Source organism: Corvus cornix, chromosome 3 (assembly GCF_000738735.6).
Source record: "Corvus cornix cornix isolate S_Up_H32 chromosome 3, ASM73873v5, whole genome shotgun sequence".
Taxonomy (NCBI): domain Eukaryota; kingdom Metazoa; phylum Chordata; class Aves; order Passeriformes; family Corvidae; genus Corvus; species Corvus cornix.
In genome coordinates this window covers 66,971,721-66,989,969 of record NC_047056.1, presented here as the reverse complement: position 1 = coordinate 66,989,969, position 18,249 = coordinate 66,971,721, and the positions used below count along the sequence as shown (strand labels likewise).

Sequence of the window (18,249 nt, the reverse complement as noted above, 5' to 3'; positions counted from 1 at the left end):
CAATGTATAATGCATGAAAATATTAATTTCCTGAACTAATTTCTTGTCATTTATTGAATGGAAACATGAGCTATATGTTTATCCCAGTAATAACAATACTGTGGTTGTTTTTTTCAGAGCAGATATGTGTATTACCAGATTAAAGAAAAGGTATCACAACTGCTTCCTTTGACTTCTGAAGCATCACCAGCTTTTGCTGATGAAATCTCCAAAACCTTTCTGCTAATTTTTTCTGTCTGTCTGTTATTTTGGTTTTAATGAGGGCTCTGCTTTTTTGATATACCTGGTTACAGCAGACTTTTACAGTCATGCTTTAGCCTCACAGGCAACAGAATTAATTTTAGCAAAGTGCCACAACAAAACAGCAACAATGTTCTTTGAGTTGAGCATTACACCAGATTCATAGAAGGATGAGCTTTTGAATAAACCCTGCTTGGCCACATGTATCAGTTTTCTCAACTGTCTATAAAGCAAGGTTACCTGAGCAAATCTCTCTCACACATACATATGATCTGTCTAAGCTAAGGGACCACAATGACATACATCAGGCAAAGATGAAAAGCCATTGCACATATAGGTAATTTTAATCCATTCCATTTTTAAATACCACAATAAATTTAATTTTCACAATAAATTAAATAGCCATATTCAGTTTACAAAATAGAATTACTTAGTGTGAAACCAGTATTTACAAACATTGTACACTATGTACACCATGTTTAGCTTTGTCGACACACAAGTATAGAAGAAAAAATTATTTGACCTTTTCTTGACACATGATTGACATGCTACAAGTGACACTATGGTCCATACCATAAAACAATAGTGCAAACTCACCACAGGAACTCTAAAACAATGTAGTTTGTATGAGATAAGATATTAATTTAAAATAATAAGAAAATAGTACTATTCACTCTCATTGTAAAAATTCAGCACTGTGTTTAAAGTGTCAGTATTCCTTTAGCAATACACATACCAAATATAGCCTCAAGATTATGCTTTCTCACAGCTTTACAGACTTTTGACAAGAATTTTTACGGCATAAACTAATGTTCTGCTTAGATCAATAAGTATCTCACATAAACACTTCACTAAGCAAGAGGAACACTGACCCTTTTAACAGTGTCTGACTTTGTTTCCCTAAATACCTCCTTTCCCTTTATTATTATATCTTAAAAGATGCAACTATATTGACAGTAAATTTATGTTAGTTACTACTCTGTAGAAAAAATCGATCCCACCGTATATTTGGTCACACACTGCATTATGTACACGTATGCATGAAAAAGTTACTTTGCTAGCCATGTCTATGAAAAGTGCATATTTCAGCAGAGACATCTATCTCATGCCTCAGGTGCAACAGAAAGTGGTGTATGAAGTTTAGTTTAGGGCCAGTTAAATGTCCTCGCCGTGATCTGGTAAAATTTCTGATTAAAAGGATGGAAGAACTTGCGCAATTTGGTAATGACAGAGGTATCCACCTCTGGATGGATGCGTCCCTTGCTACCCGCCAGGCACTTGTTAAAGACAATGTTAAATCGCAAGCAGTAAAACCCTCTGGTGGCATTGAAGTATAAATTGTACTGACTTATCCTCGGAGGAAGATTTAGGAACTTCTCAACCAGCTGGAGTTCTGGTAGTGGGTCTGTGATGAGCCGGTCTCCATCCACGATATGAAACTGCTCGATTGGGAAGTATTTTAACCACCTCTCCAGATGTTTTGTGTAGATGCTGGTTCTCACTGCCTTGTACTTAGTGTTCACTTCGCAGGTATTAGGATCAATAGCCAGCTTCTCAAATTTGTAGTAAGTTTTGTTCTTTCTTTCCTTGCCTTCCAGCACCTGAGTGTAATCAGAAATAGCTCTTGTGGTAGGTTCCCTGACAATGATCAATAATTTGATAGATGAGTTCATTTTGTAAATCCTTTCAGGTACTTCCTCGGTGATAAAATACGCAGGGCTTTTCTCAATTGTTATTTGATGAGGGTAAGAAAAAGGCATTTTTTTCCGGTACCACTCAATTCCCTTGGCATAGTTTTCATCATTGTCAAAGAAGTGAATCTCTTGAGAAGCTTTGACCACTGCAGGGTGAAGGTTCAGCATCTCCAGTAGTGCTCGGGTGCCTCCTTTCCGCACCCCAATGATAATGGCCTTGGGAAGCTGCTGAACCAGATTGTGCAGTCGAATTTGTTCCTTGGTGGCATTGCCCTTTCGAAATTCATGGAGCAGACCTCGTTTGAACTGCAGGGCTCTCAATGGGATTTCGTCCTGGCCGCGGGGTCCAAAACGACCATCGATGGGGCACAGGGGCTGTAGTCTGCAAGTAAAATAAGAGGTATTTGTAAAAAGAGGATATCTCTCAACACAAGTTTTATGTATAAGGGAATCATGCTCTTGGGAACATTTTTGAATGTAATGTGATGTGCCTGTTTTTCAACTTTTATTTATTCTGCAAGTGGTTAAATAATTCGCAAATATTTTATTATTTAGTCTGGTATTTTGCCCTGATTTAGCTGGGTAAATCCTAACTTCACCCCCCTGCTCTGTGACAGCATAGGAACTATGATTACTGTTCTTGGGTCTTGAACTTCACCTAAACCGGTGGTGGGATACTCTTTTTGGGTGGTCACCTACTGCTACAGGTGTCCTGAACAAATTGTGTCATCCCATCATTGTTCTCTTGATTTTAGTTTTGATTGGTTTTGTTTTATCAACAATCTTGTACACCATGAATTGGAAAATGATGAAATGGTTAACACAATTGACATCTATAATAGATGTCCACAATTTGGTCAATATCCCATCCACTGTGGACACACCCAAGGTTATTGACACGAGATGAACTACATGAGTATTAAAATAAGATGTGATAAGAAATTAGAGGTGTATTTTGAATAAAAAATTACATGTGTATTCTGATTAAAAAATTACTTATTCCTTCTTTTGCTTCCTTCTTTTTTCTTTTATTTTCTTTTTCTTCCTTTCTTATTTTCTCTACCCTTTTCTGGGATATGCTACCAGCACTGATGAGTCCTGAAGACTTCACAACAACACTACAAAATCGTGCTGATGGAGCTCGCTTGACAGCAATCGTGAGTCACAGGATGGTGTAAGAGACGGTCCGAAGATCCCTCATCTGCCTCACGATCATCGCCGAGGACAGACTGAACACAGTCTGGCCTGGCCTGGCTGAGGTGGGATGTCTGTCAAGTGTTGCCTGCGGGTGTGCCCACTGGGAACTGGTACACGTTCCTGAGGAAAATTAGTGCAGGTCGCAATGGACTGCGCTGTTCTTGCTGCCCAGGTGGGAAGGACTGCGCTGAAGCAAAAAGGAATGACCTGTCCTGTACCTGTTTTCCCAAAGCAACGGGCCCCATAACAATGGCTGTAGATTTCTCCCACCTCTTGGCCAGCTGCCCCTCGCTTCTGAAAAGGACTATAAAGGGACTTTCTGAAATAACTGAGCTCGAGATCTCCCCATGGAAAGAAGACGGATCTATTGGCAGCAGACCACGAGGACTTCATCTCCTCTGTTGGTAGCTATTGGCCCCCTTTTTCTTCCTCTCTACTCTTTTACTTTGTGTTTCTTTCTCTCTTTCTCTCCTCTATTGCATTACTGTGTTGTGGGCACTTAATAAAGGTGCACTATTATGATTAAAACTGAAATCTCTTTTGTCCTTTTACACTCTGAGATCTATAAAACGAACCATCATGATCCCTGCTCGTATTAGCGGATTGTGACATTAAACATTTTAAATTAAAAACTCATTATTTTGTGATGGGTTTGGCAGTTTTTATCGCATTCTAAGATGAATTATATTTGGTCAGTTTGATCTGAAAATCCAGTTCATTTAAGTAATCTCTTTCCCACACTTTTCCTATTCCAGCCTGAAGTCTTTCTTCTGCTTTCCATTGTGTTGATCCAGAGATGATTTTTTGAGTGAAGAACAAAAGGAATGAAAACCAGCTTTCTAGGCATCACCTTTCAGTATTTCTCCTCCTCTTTGCAATATGTCCAGTGTTTTCTCTGCCAGTCAGAACCAGAAAGTCCAAGGTTCTAATTCAGATAAGATTAGCAAGGTAGAAAAAGAATGGCAAGAAGAGTTTTTAAAAATACATTTATTGCATCATTACATCAATGATTTCCTTATAATCAATTTTGTATCCTCCCACCGAACCTCGTTTTGTGCCTTATTATTTCTTCTTTCGCAACCCCCTTTTTCTACAATTCTTTTATATTCAGCTACAATTATTTCCCTTCTTTTCCACTTCTCTACTTCTTTGTTCTTTTATCTGATGCCACTGGATCCAATAAGTGGTTCAGTAAGAAAAATGTTAAAACTTTGCTCCTACAGAACCTTGAATAAACTCTCATCTCCACTCTCAAATCAGCACTTTGGACATTATACAGGCCAATATTTCACTGAAGATTAAATTGGTGTGTGCAGAGAGCTTCCAAGGTCCTAAAAAATATTATTACTAATTTTGTGGAGCCGTGCTCTCCAAAATTAAGCATATGTAAGAACAAAGGTTGCCTAGGCAATTTTAGTGTGAGCTTACTGTGCACATATATTATGATACAGTTCTTAAATTACACGGCCGCATGCTATTATTTTTCACAGGACCCCTGCCTTAGCCAGTATACCAGATGGGCAATGCTCATTAATAGCTGTTTAGGTATTCAGTATTTATTCTGGTTTCTCAGCATGTGGTCCCTCATTCATTTACTGTATATTATTCAGACCCCACTTTCAGGACATAATTATTTATTTCTTTGTGGGTTTTCCATCCATCACTGCTTGTTGGGGTCTCTAATTTGACACTGATGCTAGGACAATGGATGGTTGGGACAAAGTAAGTTTGATCCCCCTGGCTGACCTGCTAGCTGTTTCCTTGATTATCCAGATGCTGAGAGATATAACCTGTCCAGACAGAGCCAAAGAAACAATCCATATGACACTGCTTAGTTCAAATGAGCTCTAGCTAAGTCCTGAAGACTAATTAGAAAGTGTGATGAGAAATGGGTTCCTGTTATTTCTGTTCTCAAGTTTCTAGCTTCTTCCATCCCTTTGCTCTCTGCCATCTGAATAAGCCTGACTTGGTGGCAAAGACTGAATCATTGAAATGCTGATGCAAGCCTGCTCATATTAGGAAAAAAAAAAAGGAAGAAATGTCTTAACGCTGCTATAACTTGTGGTGTGGCTGGTGAGAGTCTTAATGTAACAGCAAGGTGGCAGTTAAAAGCATAGGAAACAGAAGCTGCAATTGCTGTCTCTGTTCTCTTCTCTCTCCTTCTGTGTATTTGTTATTTGTTTTCAAGCAATGAGGATTCCACAACAGCAGTTCCAGACCCATCTCAACTAATTTTATCTCTTGCTCAAAAAGACAGCTAGCACTGCCTTCAGTGTAACACAACAGCTTGTCAAACAGGGTGGTTTCCTTTAAAAGTAAATAAATACTCAAGATATCCTCTAGCCTAAGGGAAAAGATTGGATGTTGTTAGAAGTTCATCCTCAGCCTGTAGATTTCAGGTTTTTTTCTACTCTTTCCCCCTGCTTCTACTCTCTCTAAACAATAAAAAAGTAACTTTTAAAAAAGCTTGGCAGTGGTGGGTAAAAGGCAGATCCTCATAGTTTAATCCTAGATGTAACTATTTACTCTTATGTTGCAACATGCTAATATTCTTTATTGTCTGAGTTATTTTCCCATTAAATAACAATTCTTTGCTAAGACAGAGTATATGGCACTTATTATATCACTGAGTTGCTCTCCCAAAACAGGTAATTTCTCAATTAAAACTCCACAATTACTCTTGAGAAAACCTGCCATAAAACAATTCATCTCTGGGAACTGTATTTCTGAAAAATTTCAAAACAGCTGAAGTAGGTCTGGGCAATCTTAATGAGCTGTCTCTCCAGATCCAGAATACTTGCTAATTTTCTTCCACAGCAGCAAAAGATTATAAGTCTGGTTCCAGCAGGAGTAGTTTATAGCATGGAAATCAGGTGTGGAGACTCCTGGTAATCCTCCTGGTACTGAGTCAGGTAACTCAAAGACTAATCCAGATATTCTCAAAATTGCCACAGAATCTATTTGAGATTCCACATGTGAAGCAGATCCATGCACTCAGGAGCTGAAGGAAGGTGGCCTCCCCTGGAGGGAAGGGCTCATGCTATCAGACTTTATGACTCAATGAATCAGATAAGCTAGTGGTAATTTCCCTTTGGGCCTAGGAAAACTCAAGACACTGCCATTGGGGAGCCTAATCTGAGGCTATTAAACATGAGCCATCCCCAGCTCTCTTGTTCAAATTAAATCAGCCTAAATTAAGCATAAATGAATCTGGATTTCTTCCTGAACAATTAGTTATTCCAAAGTCTGTTGAAGCCTCTCAGCATCCTTTTACTGACAGATTCAACAACAATGAGGCAGAAGAATATTTCTAGTTAATTCATCTGTGTCTTGTCCTTTCTGGTACCTCTTTCTCTCTTTATTTCATAACAAGTCCATACACAGGACTTTTTAGCAGTGTGGTATGCTTCACACTGGGTAAAGCAAGAGAACAAAACTGAATTTTACTGCCATTGGCAACACTATGTATGAAACCAGCAGAATTCTCTGCCACAGGAGGTCAACGAGTCAAATACTGTGGCGAGATAATTTTATAGCCATCAGTAAATTCTGTAGATGTGCAAGCATAGATAATAGCAGAAGGTTAATTAGATTTCATGCCTCCAGGCATAAAATATACTTTTGCAGGGACCAGTAAGGATTTCTGCCTCCATTTACAGAATCACATTAGTTTCACTGAAGTTTCTACTTCTGAAGTATCAGACATGATTTGAACACCAGGGGAAAGAAGATATAAGTTCCAGGGCTTAATTTGTAATGCACTTCATCCTATCTGAGTGCATGGTCTCCTTCTTCTTCTGGAGTGGATTTGAGGAGTTGAAGAAGGCGCCCAGTGACCAGTAATGGAGCCCACCATTACCTAGCAATGGACAGTAGGTCTTCACTTTCCAAGCACTGTATAGTCACACAGCATTGTGTTACAATTTTGAAATCAACTAATACATTGCATAATTTAAAAGAAGGACATGAATATACCATTAAAACTTGCAAGTGTCTACCAGCTTCTGGAAATCCTGTAGTCTTTTTTTCATTCATTCTTTTGAAACAGCTTTTTTTTTTTTTTTTTTTTTTTTGGTGTTGTGCCTTTGTGGAGCAGCTTCCACAGCAATCCCAGGCCATTTCAAAGCTGACAGAAACAGCAGTGTCAGTGCAGGTAGCACTACTGTAGCACTGTCAAAAACTGGTCAAAACTCAGCCTGGTCAGAAGTGCCAAATGCTCTTTGATTTTCTCTGCTGTACTTTCTGCCACTCTCCAGGAAATCATTTACAGAGAAAACCCACTTATTTAGCACGTTCGGCTACGGAAAATACCAGCTAATTAACATAGTTAAAATTCTCAAACCCTGAAGCAATCTTTCAAATGAAATAGTATTCAAAACTTGACGAGCTGCTCTGCAGGCTCATACTTTATTTTAACTACCACTGTAGCACATTAATTGCTTGCTCACAAATTCAGAAAAGGAGATGTATAAATACATCATAACTGTTTTGCTGAAACTAGAGGTCAACACAGATGTACACAGGCAAAATGAGCTACTGTAATGACGTTTTTACTGGATGCTGGTTTATTTCTTCACTGAAAACAAATGTCAGTGTGCTCAGAATACAAATGGACACACAGAAGAACTTTGACAGAGATGACTGTGACTGTTTTCCTACTCTCTTCTCCAAAGGGTAGGAATAAGTAATGAAAACCACTATTAAAATGGCAGTCCTTCTGTCTTTCTATATGTGAGTAGACACTAAAAAAAACAAAACCAAAAACCAAAGAATTAAAGAAATCAGACCCTTGAAGCAAAGACTCAGACAATCTTAGCCCATTGTAAATAAGAGAGTAGCTACTTCATGACTTACCTATCCAAACTCCCAACTCTGGCAACTAGATATAGGAGACTTCCAATAGCAAGGCTGCCTAGCACAAAGAGCTTCTGTCTCAGCAACGCCTGCTGTTTGAATAGCATGGCCCTCCATCAATCTTCAGGACTTCTTCAGTCTGCAGAAACAAGAACACATAAAACACTCACCAGAAAGCAATATGCAGGGTAATGTTTAATCAGGTGTTGCAGCTGATTAAGCCACACTTGCAAAATTTTTGCAAAACTGCAAAATAAGTAGTTAAAGTTCTTTTGTTTGCTACTGTTTTTCTGTCCCACATGGCAATGTATCTGGGGTAGGATAGTAATTTTGGAAGTGACAGTTCAGCTGCACCCACCATTGCCAAGGCTGCTGGATAGCCAAAATGTAGGTCTTGTAGAAGCTCATATTGTAATAGGACACCTTGTTAGGTAAATATGTTTAGATTTTAAGCCTTTGGGAATCAGACAGAGCTAGATTTCAACAGAGGTTTAAGTGCTCTGATGTCAAGTAAGGCAGCAATAACCAGGAGCTAGACTTGCAGGTCCTGTGTACAGTTTATGGAGGCACGTTTACTGTGTCTCTATGATTATTAGAGTGCATGCTGGAGAGAAATCTAAAAAAGATGTCCTGATCCATGCCAGCAAGTATTTATGACAGACCTGAGAAGCAGGTATCTGGGGTGGGCACAATAATGATTTTTTAGCATCAGTGTATTCTATAAGCTGTGTCTGTGCTGGGCATCAGCTTAGTCTGTTCTCTGGAGAACCACTTAAGCTCCTCACCTGCCTGACACCAGCCTTGATTGTCACCTCAAGAACTGATGGGACACAAACTGTCATCCTTGAAACAAGCGTGCCTACATCCCCAGTTTTTAGCAATACCAAAGCATATATTTAAATTTCTTTTTCTGATGTTCTCCAGAGACCTTATAAATCCCATAAATGAACATTGCTTCAAATACTATAGTTATGAGGCAGACAGAAGTAAATACATGACCTTATGCCAAGAGAATTTAACCAGGAGGTTCCTAGGGAAGGTGGAAGCGAATGCTGAGTAAAACTGTTTGTCTTTAGTTTGACCCTTCTTCAGACATTACATTTGTGTCTGGACTACAGATCGTTTTAGGAGACTCAGAGCTGGATTTCTAATACATTCTTACATGAACTGAGAAGCAAGATCAGTCCCTGCTTTCAGAGCACAATCAAAGATTACATGGTTATCCATTCTGTACCAGTTTTGAACTTTCTTGTAGATATAAGGAGAAATAAGTTCCAGTCCTTTCACCGGCTCAGGATAAGTAAAGCCATACCGTCTACCTACTAAAAGAATGCTTTCATCACCAAACGGATCCTCTTGATACAAAAATCATAAATATAAAGTGTAATTGCCTGAACTACTGATCCAGAGTCTCACTCCCTCTATCAAGGAATGTTTACTCCATTATGGAGTAGTTTGAACAACTTTTTTTCCTAAATTTTGGCTGCACTTATTTTGAACAATTTTTGATGTCAAGTTTCTTATGTTTAACTACAGCAAAGCTTCTTTTGCTGCACATTTTATTCTTTTTCAGCCTTAGGATTTACATCAAGCAAGACTGGGATAGATTATTTATAAGCATGTATCTATATACAGAGGCAGAATTGTTGGGAGAGTGAAAGGTTTGACTGGCCACTGCTAACAGAGACTACAAATATTTCTTTGTCCTGCCCACGCTGTTAAACTTTTGGCCCAGAAAGCTCTCTTAAGAATCCAGGATGCAGTCAGGGAGATAATACAAGCTGGAAACCATTCCCAGCAGGCAGCACTCATGTAACCTGCCTGCCCCAGTGCTGACTGGGTTTAAAGGCGCAGATGCAGGTCACTCCATACTGGTTTTCTTCAAGCATTGTTGAATAGCCATTCTGAAGCACATTTATTTTACTGCTGTAGAGAAAGCCTTTCTAATTTCAGCCCACCATCTCTTGATAAAAGAGCCATGCAGTGCTGAAGGTCTGAGTCTGACTTGGTCTCTAAAACACTTCCGGTACGATAATAATAGTAGTAACTCCTTATACAGCCAGGTCATAGCTCAGGATAACCTATCATACAGGATAACTTTTCACACAATATATATTGCTTTTTACACAGATAAGGGCAACTCTATAATAAGAATTCTTAGATAAGATCTTTATTGCAACAAGATTAATATAAAGCACAGAGTAAAAGGAGTTTGCAATGTAAATACAGAGACAGAAGAAGTATAACTATCCTTTAAAAAATAAATGAGGAGAGGAAGTACAGAGAGATTAAGTGATTTGCTCAAGGTCACAGAGAAAACCTGTAGCACCAGTGAGATTCAGTCTGAAATAATTCCTTTCTAGAGCTTTAATTACATGATAAACTTTTGCCTTTTTGCAATATACTTTTCTTTTTCCATAAAAATCATGAATAAATGAGGAATTCTCTACATTGAGCAAGGCAGAAAAGATGTAGCCAAAGGTGAAATATTAAGAAAAATGCACAGGTATTATATCTCTGTGTTGATATGTTACTGTCAACTACTCTTTTAACTATTTGATTAAAAAGGATGAAAGAGAAGGACATGATGATGGTGATGATAATGATGATGATTAAAAGAGATGAAAGGGAAGGACGTGAAGATGATGACGATAAATTTTCATAGGTTCCAAGTTTTAAATCTTTCAGTTTTTCTCCCTCTAAATGAAAGTTTCACTTCAATGCTACAACAATTGGTTCTGAACTTCATCTCTCAGAAAACATATACATATGCAGCCCTCTACACTTGAAACTAAAGTGCTTTCCATGTGTTCTCCTTTACACAGGCTCTTGGACCCACTTCATATCTGCCTGCAAGCCTTAGTGAGGCTGTGGAGGTCATCAGGCCAAAACAAAATCAAATTAATGACAAGCTGTTTCCTGAAATACATTCCACAAGGCCTCCTGACCTCAGTATTAACGTTTGAAATGAGACTCAGTACAAAAACACCAACCAACCAAACCACAAAACAAACACAAACCAAGCAAATCAACCAATCAAAAAAAAGCCCAAACCCAAACCAGTTCCAGTTTTATGTGTGGGTGTACCTAAGTACAGAAAACTTTCCACAGAATGTCAAGTATTAAGTATACACTAGAAATGTAAGGATGACATTATTTATTTGTTTGTTTCATTTTTGTTCTCACTTTTAGGATCTAATTTAAAGGCCATGAAGGAGTTTTATTCCAGAGAGGTGGTCTCAATAACACTTTCCCTGGATTCTAATATTTTCCTGGAAAAAAATGTGAAGAAATAATATCTTGACTCCAGAAAAGGCTACATCTTGCAATGGATGTATTGAGATAGCTCTATGTGCCAGAGGAGAGGACTGAAAAAACATTTCTATTTAAGACACAGGGTTAGTGCAAACAGAATGTGATTAAGGTGAAGGTCCCTAAGGCAAAAATGTTGCTGGAGACTAACATGGCAAAACTTAAATGAAATGGAAAGAAGAAATGAAAAGGAAGTAATTAAAATTCTGGGACATAAGGTGCACAAAGTTTTCTGTAAGGAACATATACTTTTAAACTTAACAAGAAGCTGGAAGACAAGATAAAATGAAATCCAAAGTGACAAGATTTTTAGCAGTTATTTGAGGAAAATAAGGATGTTTTAATTTTTTTTTTCTGTCTTTTAGGGACAAGAGCTGAACTGGCACAAAACCTGCCGACCAGTAGGAGGAGGGTTGGGATAAAGCCGCAGGCAGAACTTTCCCAATAGCTGAATGCTGAATGTGGAACCTCCCACCAAAAGAGATGACAGCACACTGCTGCAGAGCTCCAGCAGGCTTACATCAGGAATATCTGTCCTGGACAATTTAGTTAAATATGCATACAGGAGAGCTTGTTCCTGGCTATCCAAGAGAGTCACAATGCACAAAGAGCAATACAAATAATTGAATGTATGATTTCTAGAAATGTGTGCAACATCATGTATGTTTAAAAAAATGTAATTTGTGTAAATTAAATGTAAAATGTGCTTTGTGATTTCAGATGTACATCTGATCTGAATTGTTAGACTGACATGGTACAGTTCAAAAAAGAAGCATGAGAAAGTAACCTTACCAGTGTATTGATGTGAATGCCTCATTTAACCCCTTTCTCTGCATTCCCATCTTTGCTGGTGAGAGGATTAGGGTTATTGAGTGAATTGCCAAGAGAAGACAGTACAGCTGTGTAGAATTCTGATGATAACACCAACTGAAAAGTAGATGGATTGTTCCTGACAAGATGAAGGGATTACGGATAAAGGTAGATAGTGGGTATGCTGGACAAATAATGTAAATTGTTTGTGAACTGTTGTAAAGGTTAGTTTTTGGTTCAAGTTAGGTCAAAGTCAAATGAGTAGGAGAGAACAGAAAAAGAAGCATACTAATAATGATGGCATTACTGATAAAAATCTGAATTATGCAGAAGCACAGAAAAGAGAATCTGCTGCTATAATCACTTATTCCAAATAAACAGACAATGAAACAAGAAGATTGCCAGGAACTGGTTTGAAAATGCTCAAAGGGAAATTTTTGATCACATGAAGCAGAGATGAGAAGATGCTATAGATAAATGAATAGCATGTGGTTGATTATGGATGGAAGCATAAGAAACAACAACAATATCCTTTCCTTGGAAAACAGGCTGAAGAGACACAGTCCTGATAGAGTGATGTGATTAATCAAAATGAAGTACAAAACAAAGGAAATATGCACAAAGGAGGCTGGGAAAAGAATAAATAGGAGGTGGTTTTTATTAGTAGAATTTATCATTTGACATGTTTCTTTTTTTATTTTTCACACCAGCAGGGGTCATCTGTTGACCAACAAATATTTGTTGTCATACACTGCAGAAAAATCTTTGAGTTTATGCGGGATTTAAATACAGTGATAGAAAACAAGTCAGGGAACTTATCACTGGGCACATTTGTGTTATGTCTCTTGAATGGTAACTACAGTTTCTTCCATTTTTCACTGTCACTAAAATTCATACATATCAAGCAATTAAGACTTTTTCTGGGCAATGAAATCACATGGTATTTGGGCAAGGAGGGAATCTATCCCCAAAATTGTGTGCACTCTCATCAGTTCATGATCTTAGTCATGGTCTGCCTGGAATATCCAGTCATGCTACTGCTCCTGCTTCTCCTCCAGGTCCTCCGCACTCCATTTTTTCTGTCTCACCGCTGAGGAAGGCCTGGGCTAGTGGCAAGGAAAAGATAGAGTGCTGCTGTACTTTTTCCCCAGCAGCCTGTGCTTCAGTGGCTTCCTTAATTGCAACAGTACTATTGCACCACATGAACTGTATTAAAGAAATAGAATGATCATGATAAAGCATAACATGATTTTTCATTAGAGAGAGGATTTTTCATTCCTAATAGCATTGAATGGTCTAAGAAGAGACAAAATTATTCTCTTTTTTGACACAGTAAAATGAAATGGGTAATGGGAACTGAAAGATTTGAAAATAACATCTTTTTTAGGGAATGGTAAAGTGCTGACCCTGCAGAAAAGGAACTTGGATTTTTTTTAAAATTATTTTCCATAATGATTCATATTTCAATATAAAAAAGAAATTTAATTCTTATGAGTAATCACAGTTTTCAATTTTTTTCTCTATAGCATAAGACTGAGATGGGATGAAATAAGATTAATGCATGACACTTGCTCAATTCAGGTTTCAAAGGAAGAAAAGAAGGAAATATAACACGGAACAAGTTCACAGATTCATGTAAGTGGTCCTGTGTACCAGACATGTCATTTTCTCCTCACGCCACATATCGACTGAAAGAGTGGAGAAGAAAATGTCAGCAAAGCTGACGGAAAACAATAAATAATGCAGATAAACTCAAACATAAAGATTTCCTATAGTGTTATACCACAGCTGTGACAATAACCTAAAAATACTCTGGTTTTTTGCCTGCTATTGTAGAGTTTTGAGATTTAGGACTACTTTTAACCTGCCCTTTAAGCCAGTTCTTTGTAAAGAAGTCGTAAAAGTCTTTCTCCAGAAAAGCTGCTAGACTCTGAGACCACCCACAAAATCAGCATCTGTATGTGGATGCCAGGTAAGAAAACATATGTTCATTTTTCAGAAGTTAGCACTCAATCAGTGCTGAAAGAGTATTTGTGACTCATAATCTCCCATTGGAACTGGCTTGGGTGTATAGCCAGATACCTGTGTTCTCTCGAGTCTATAGAGTGGTAATGACCATTTATTTAGTCCACTGCCCACAGGACATTTCACTCCAGACACACTAAAGACTCATCTGCCCATAATTGTGCTATCTCTAGGAAGCTGCTGTGTCAAGTGACAACAGTACAGAAGGCCACAACCAGCTCTTTATCACATTCCGTTCTCAGCCTGACCCTTTTTTAATTTTTTTTGCTTCTCACTGAAAGACACAGAGCAATATGGTGTTGGGGAGAGAGAAACAACTCAAAAGCTTGCTATTGACTTTGCAGTGCCCTGTGCCAAACAGATCTGCTGCCAGATTGTCAGAGTCGTTAGGAATCTCGGGTGCTGTGGTGCCCTTGAGGTCTCAGACACATCTGCTTAGGAAAACTGCCTTATTGCATCTGAGCTGGCAAGGCAGGCGGCCACGTTCTGCGGAATGATGACTGGGTTGCCACGATCCAGGCCTAGCTACAGCACTCCAGGAACATTTCCAAGCATATAGACCTTAATAGGACTACATTAGTCCAAAATACAGATGCCTGTCTCCTTGCCAGCATCCTGAGTATATTACCCTGCACTGCTCTTCATAGAGCATCAGATTAATCTGATAGGGTTGGCCCTTTTCTGTGGATTAATGGTATTTCCCCAGCTACTTCCCTCCTTTTCTTCTGAAATGATCACCTTCTTGAAATTATCACCTTCCTTGTCTGCTCCATTTCTCAAGAATGGTGGAGCTGGTGACACTAAGACAGAAAACCTGTGGAAATGCAACTCTGGTTGTAGAGAGATTAAAATAGATACTAATTTCAGAGTCTTCAAAAGACAATACCAGCCTTGTTTCTTCAAGCTGGCACTACGATAACTGCAACCAAAAATAGTAATAATACAGGAAAAAGAAAGTTGAGGAACAAAATTCAGTGAAATGGAAGAGAGGGAAACAAAGACTGCAAAAGTCAAAAGAGAAATCATAAAGGGAGTCCAACAGCAGGATCGTGTTAGGAATAAGCAGTTTGTTTTTCAGCTCTGGGAAAGACTTAGCGAAGAAGATTATGAATCTTCTGAGCAAAAGGTAAGCAGGTAGATATCCAGAGCTTTCTTCTTTTGTCCTTCATTTAGGGCCCAGTCTTTGTCATGAACAGTTTCACTGCATTGAGCAGGATAAGAAGGCAGAGTGGTATTGCTTAATATGATTTAGTGTGAAATAAAATTACCTTTTTTCACATACTAGTAATTTTTAAATGTTCTTCTCCACTACTTAGAATCATGTCCACAGACTATTGCTCCTTTTTTTCTTGGAAAAACTATCCTTTCTCAAATAATATCATATCTGAAATAAGACATATGAAAGGCTGTTTGGAGGTTCCTTAATTAATTGAAACTGGCAGATAATTTAAATTAAATTTCTCTTAGATATTAGGCAAAATCTATGTGGCCTTCTGCAGCTGCTTGCAGCTCTGTTTTCTTGTGACTTCCCTTCAGAAAAGTAGAAAAACTGAATTAAATGCAGAATGTTACTAGGAGTCAAAAGCATTAACAAGAAAATGAACAGCAAAAACTTAGAGCTGCAAGTATATTTTGATGGTACTCTGCATTTACAGCAAATCTATCTGACTAGATTTTTGCTCCTGGTTTTTACTCCCCACTGAGAAAAAACACCATTGTATGGGAGCACCCCCCCATCCCTCTGTGCAGCTCTCTCTTGCCCTACATATCTTTATATAGTACACTTACTCATCTCTTTTCTCTTATCCAAACTCACATTCTAAACTATCCCGTTGCTGCTGAATAGACATCACACTGTTAATATGGAGCACCTACATTTGTTCTGATCAGTAGCATCTCTTTCTTTTACTCAGACCTTGAATCTGAAATGTGATCAGCTCAGACTGCTCTCTGTTATCTTGTATGCAGGCTAAATTTCATAACTTCTTTATCATAAATGCCCCAAAGATTCAGTCTGTTCCACACCTGTGTAAGTCTAACATTTTCCCATGTGTTCCCTTCACCACTTTATCCCAACTACTGCAGTGGTCTTTTCTCTGCCCTTGACCAAAACAATTGTGCTTCATTTATATCCATTCTGAACGATGCTGCAAAGGGCAGTCTTCCAGTCCAGCTCTCTGAATACACCACTTCTGTCTAGGCACAATGTTGCCACCTTCCTATTTTCTCTGTCACACCTTTCTGTATATTTCTGTGTCTGCATATCCCATGGGGATTCTGCTGGGAGAACACGGAGAAACGGAATTTAAGAACTTGGCCCCAGAGACCTTTAAGTTATTTCTCAGAATGCAAAATCTCAGTGCTTCCACTGTAAGTCCTGGCCAAGACACTTCCCTTAGAAGTGCTGCCTATTTTAATGTGGAAATCTAAGTGAAAACATTAATGACAGCTTAGACAAGAACTTGTTAGTGTGCCTCAGTGAGAGAGGCAGACCTATTAACAGCTTCCTCTGAAAATGAAAGAGCTGGGATTTTCTGCTGTGCACGTGTTCTAAAGGCCGACATTACACTGGTGTATTGACCTGAGTGACAGCTCACAGCCCCCATTTGGGTGGAAAAGAAAGGGGAAACAAGGAGACACAGCTGTTACAGTGTTATGGTGTTACAGAGCTGCCCAGTGCTGGAGAGGTCCCCATAAATGAGCTGCCTGGTCACTAAGCATTCCTCTTGTCCTGGCACAGCCCATTCATTCACCCTGCTCCCCCTGGGCAGCCTGAGCTGTAGAAATAACTGCTGTCTTGGGTCTGCGTTCACTCACTTACATGTACCCAGACTGGCAAATATGCCTGCTTCATGGTTTTAAATTCTAAAAAAAGGAACATAAAAAGCCAACTGAAACATCTTTGTATGTGTTTTACTGGTAGGTCTCTGAGTCAAGCAAATGCCAGCAGAGAGGTGTGTGTTCCTGATCCTTGCTGGCAGACACACCTGGAAAATTACTGAAGGGCTGCTCCTCTGCTGGCATGAGATGCCTCGTCTCTCTGTCTCTTTCTGAGCAACTTTTTAGAGAATGCTTTTTAGTGTACTATTCATGGTCCTCATACTGATTTCATGCTAATGCAGCTTGATTGGCTTGGTGAACTTAATCTAACGTGGACTCCATTGAATAGGCTCTAATCCTTTCTCTGTGGGCACTTGTGACTTAGGATCACTTTTCTGGAGATGTACTTTTTAAAATTAATTTAAACTTTTTTCCCTGACCTATCACAATGACAGTAACCTCGTGGACTGGCCATATTTATGGATATAAACATATTTTGCCTGCATGGTAAGATATGCTAGAAATGCTGCCACTAGAAGACGCTGTCGCTTGTTTCCCATACGGTTACTGGTGACTCAGTGAAAGAGACAGAGACATGGATCTAACTAGATGGAAAACTCATGTAGTTTATCCAGGAACTTGAAATAACTGGCCTATGCAGTTAACGTTTGTTATGGTCATTAGTTAAGGTATTCTTGTTCTGGCTTTTGTCCTGAAGCTCATTTACAGAACCTACAACCTGATACCTTTGAGGATCAAGGGCTGGCTGCAGCCCCAACCCCAACTATTTAGTCCAAATATGGAAAACTGTAAAATATGCTGCACAATTCAAAATGTCTTGGTTGGGTGACAATTAAACACAGAATATACCAGAATTTTGTTTAATTGTCTGTGAAACATACAAAACACTTCCCCGTGCTCTAGAATACCCTGTATTTAAAGCAACTGCCATATAAGTACACAACAAAGTTAAACTAGTCCTGTTTGTCCATGAAAACATAGGTCCTACAGAGTCCTGCTTACAAATTGTATAGCTATCAGAGTGAGTGACATCTTATGAATGTCTCAACAGATGGAAGAGTTGATCTAATAATGAAGAAAACAATACTCACAAATAATTTATTTGTCATTTGGTGGAAGAAAAGCAGAGTGAATAATTTATTTGGTCAATATTATTCAATCATCAATAGAACTGGTAGAATAATTTATAAATTTACTTATGAATAATTTATTCATCAATTGATGGCAGGAGGAAATTAATGAAGTAAAAAATATTCAGATAACACTCAACAGGCTA

General features: G+C 38.6%; 1 protein-coding gene across 3 annotated transcripts in view; it reads right to left on the bottom strand.

Moving 5' to 3' along the window:
* Positions 1 to 561: 561 nt before the first annotated feature.
* Positions 562 to 18,249, bottom strand: part of HS3ST5 (heparan sulfate-glucosamine 3-sulfotransferase 5) — a 193,494-nt gene continuing 175,806 nt past the window's right edge. For all 3 annotated transcript variants that reach the window (XM_010402683.4, XM_039569741.1, XM_019291043.2), the window contains exons 3-4: positions 7,986 to 8,124; positions 562 to 2,316 (exon numbers count right to left, since the gene is read on the bottom strand). In XM_010402683.4, coding sequence (XP_010400985.1) covers positions 1,386 to 2,316; positions 7,986 to 8,092 — 1,038 coding nt within the window. In that variant the 5' untranslated portion in view covers positions 8,093 to 8,124 and the 3' untranslated portion in view covers positions 562 to 1,385. The remainder of the gene's footprint in view (positions 2,317 to 7,985; positions 8,125 to 18,249) is intronic.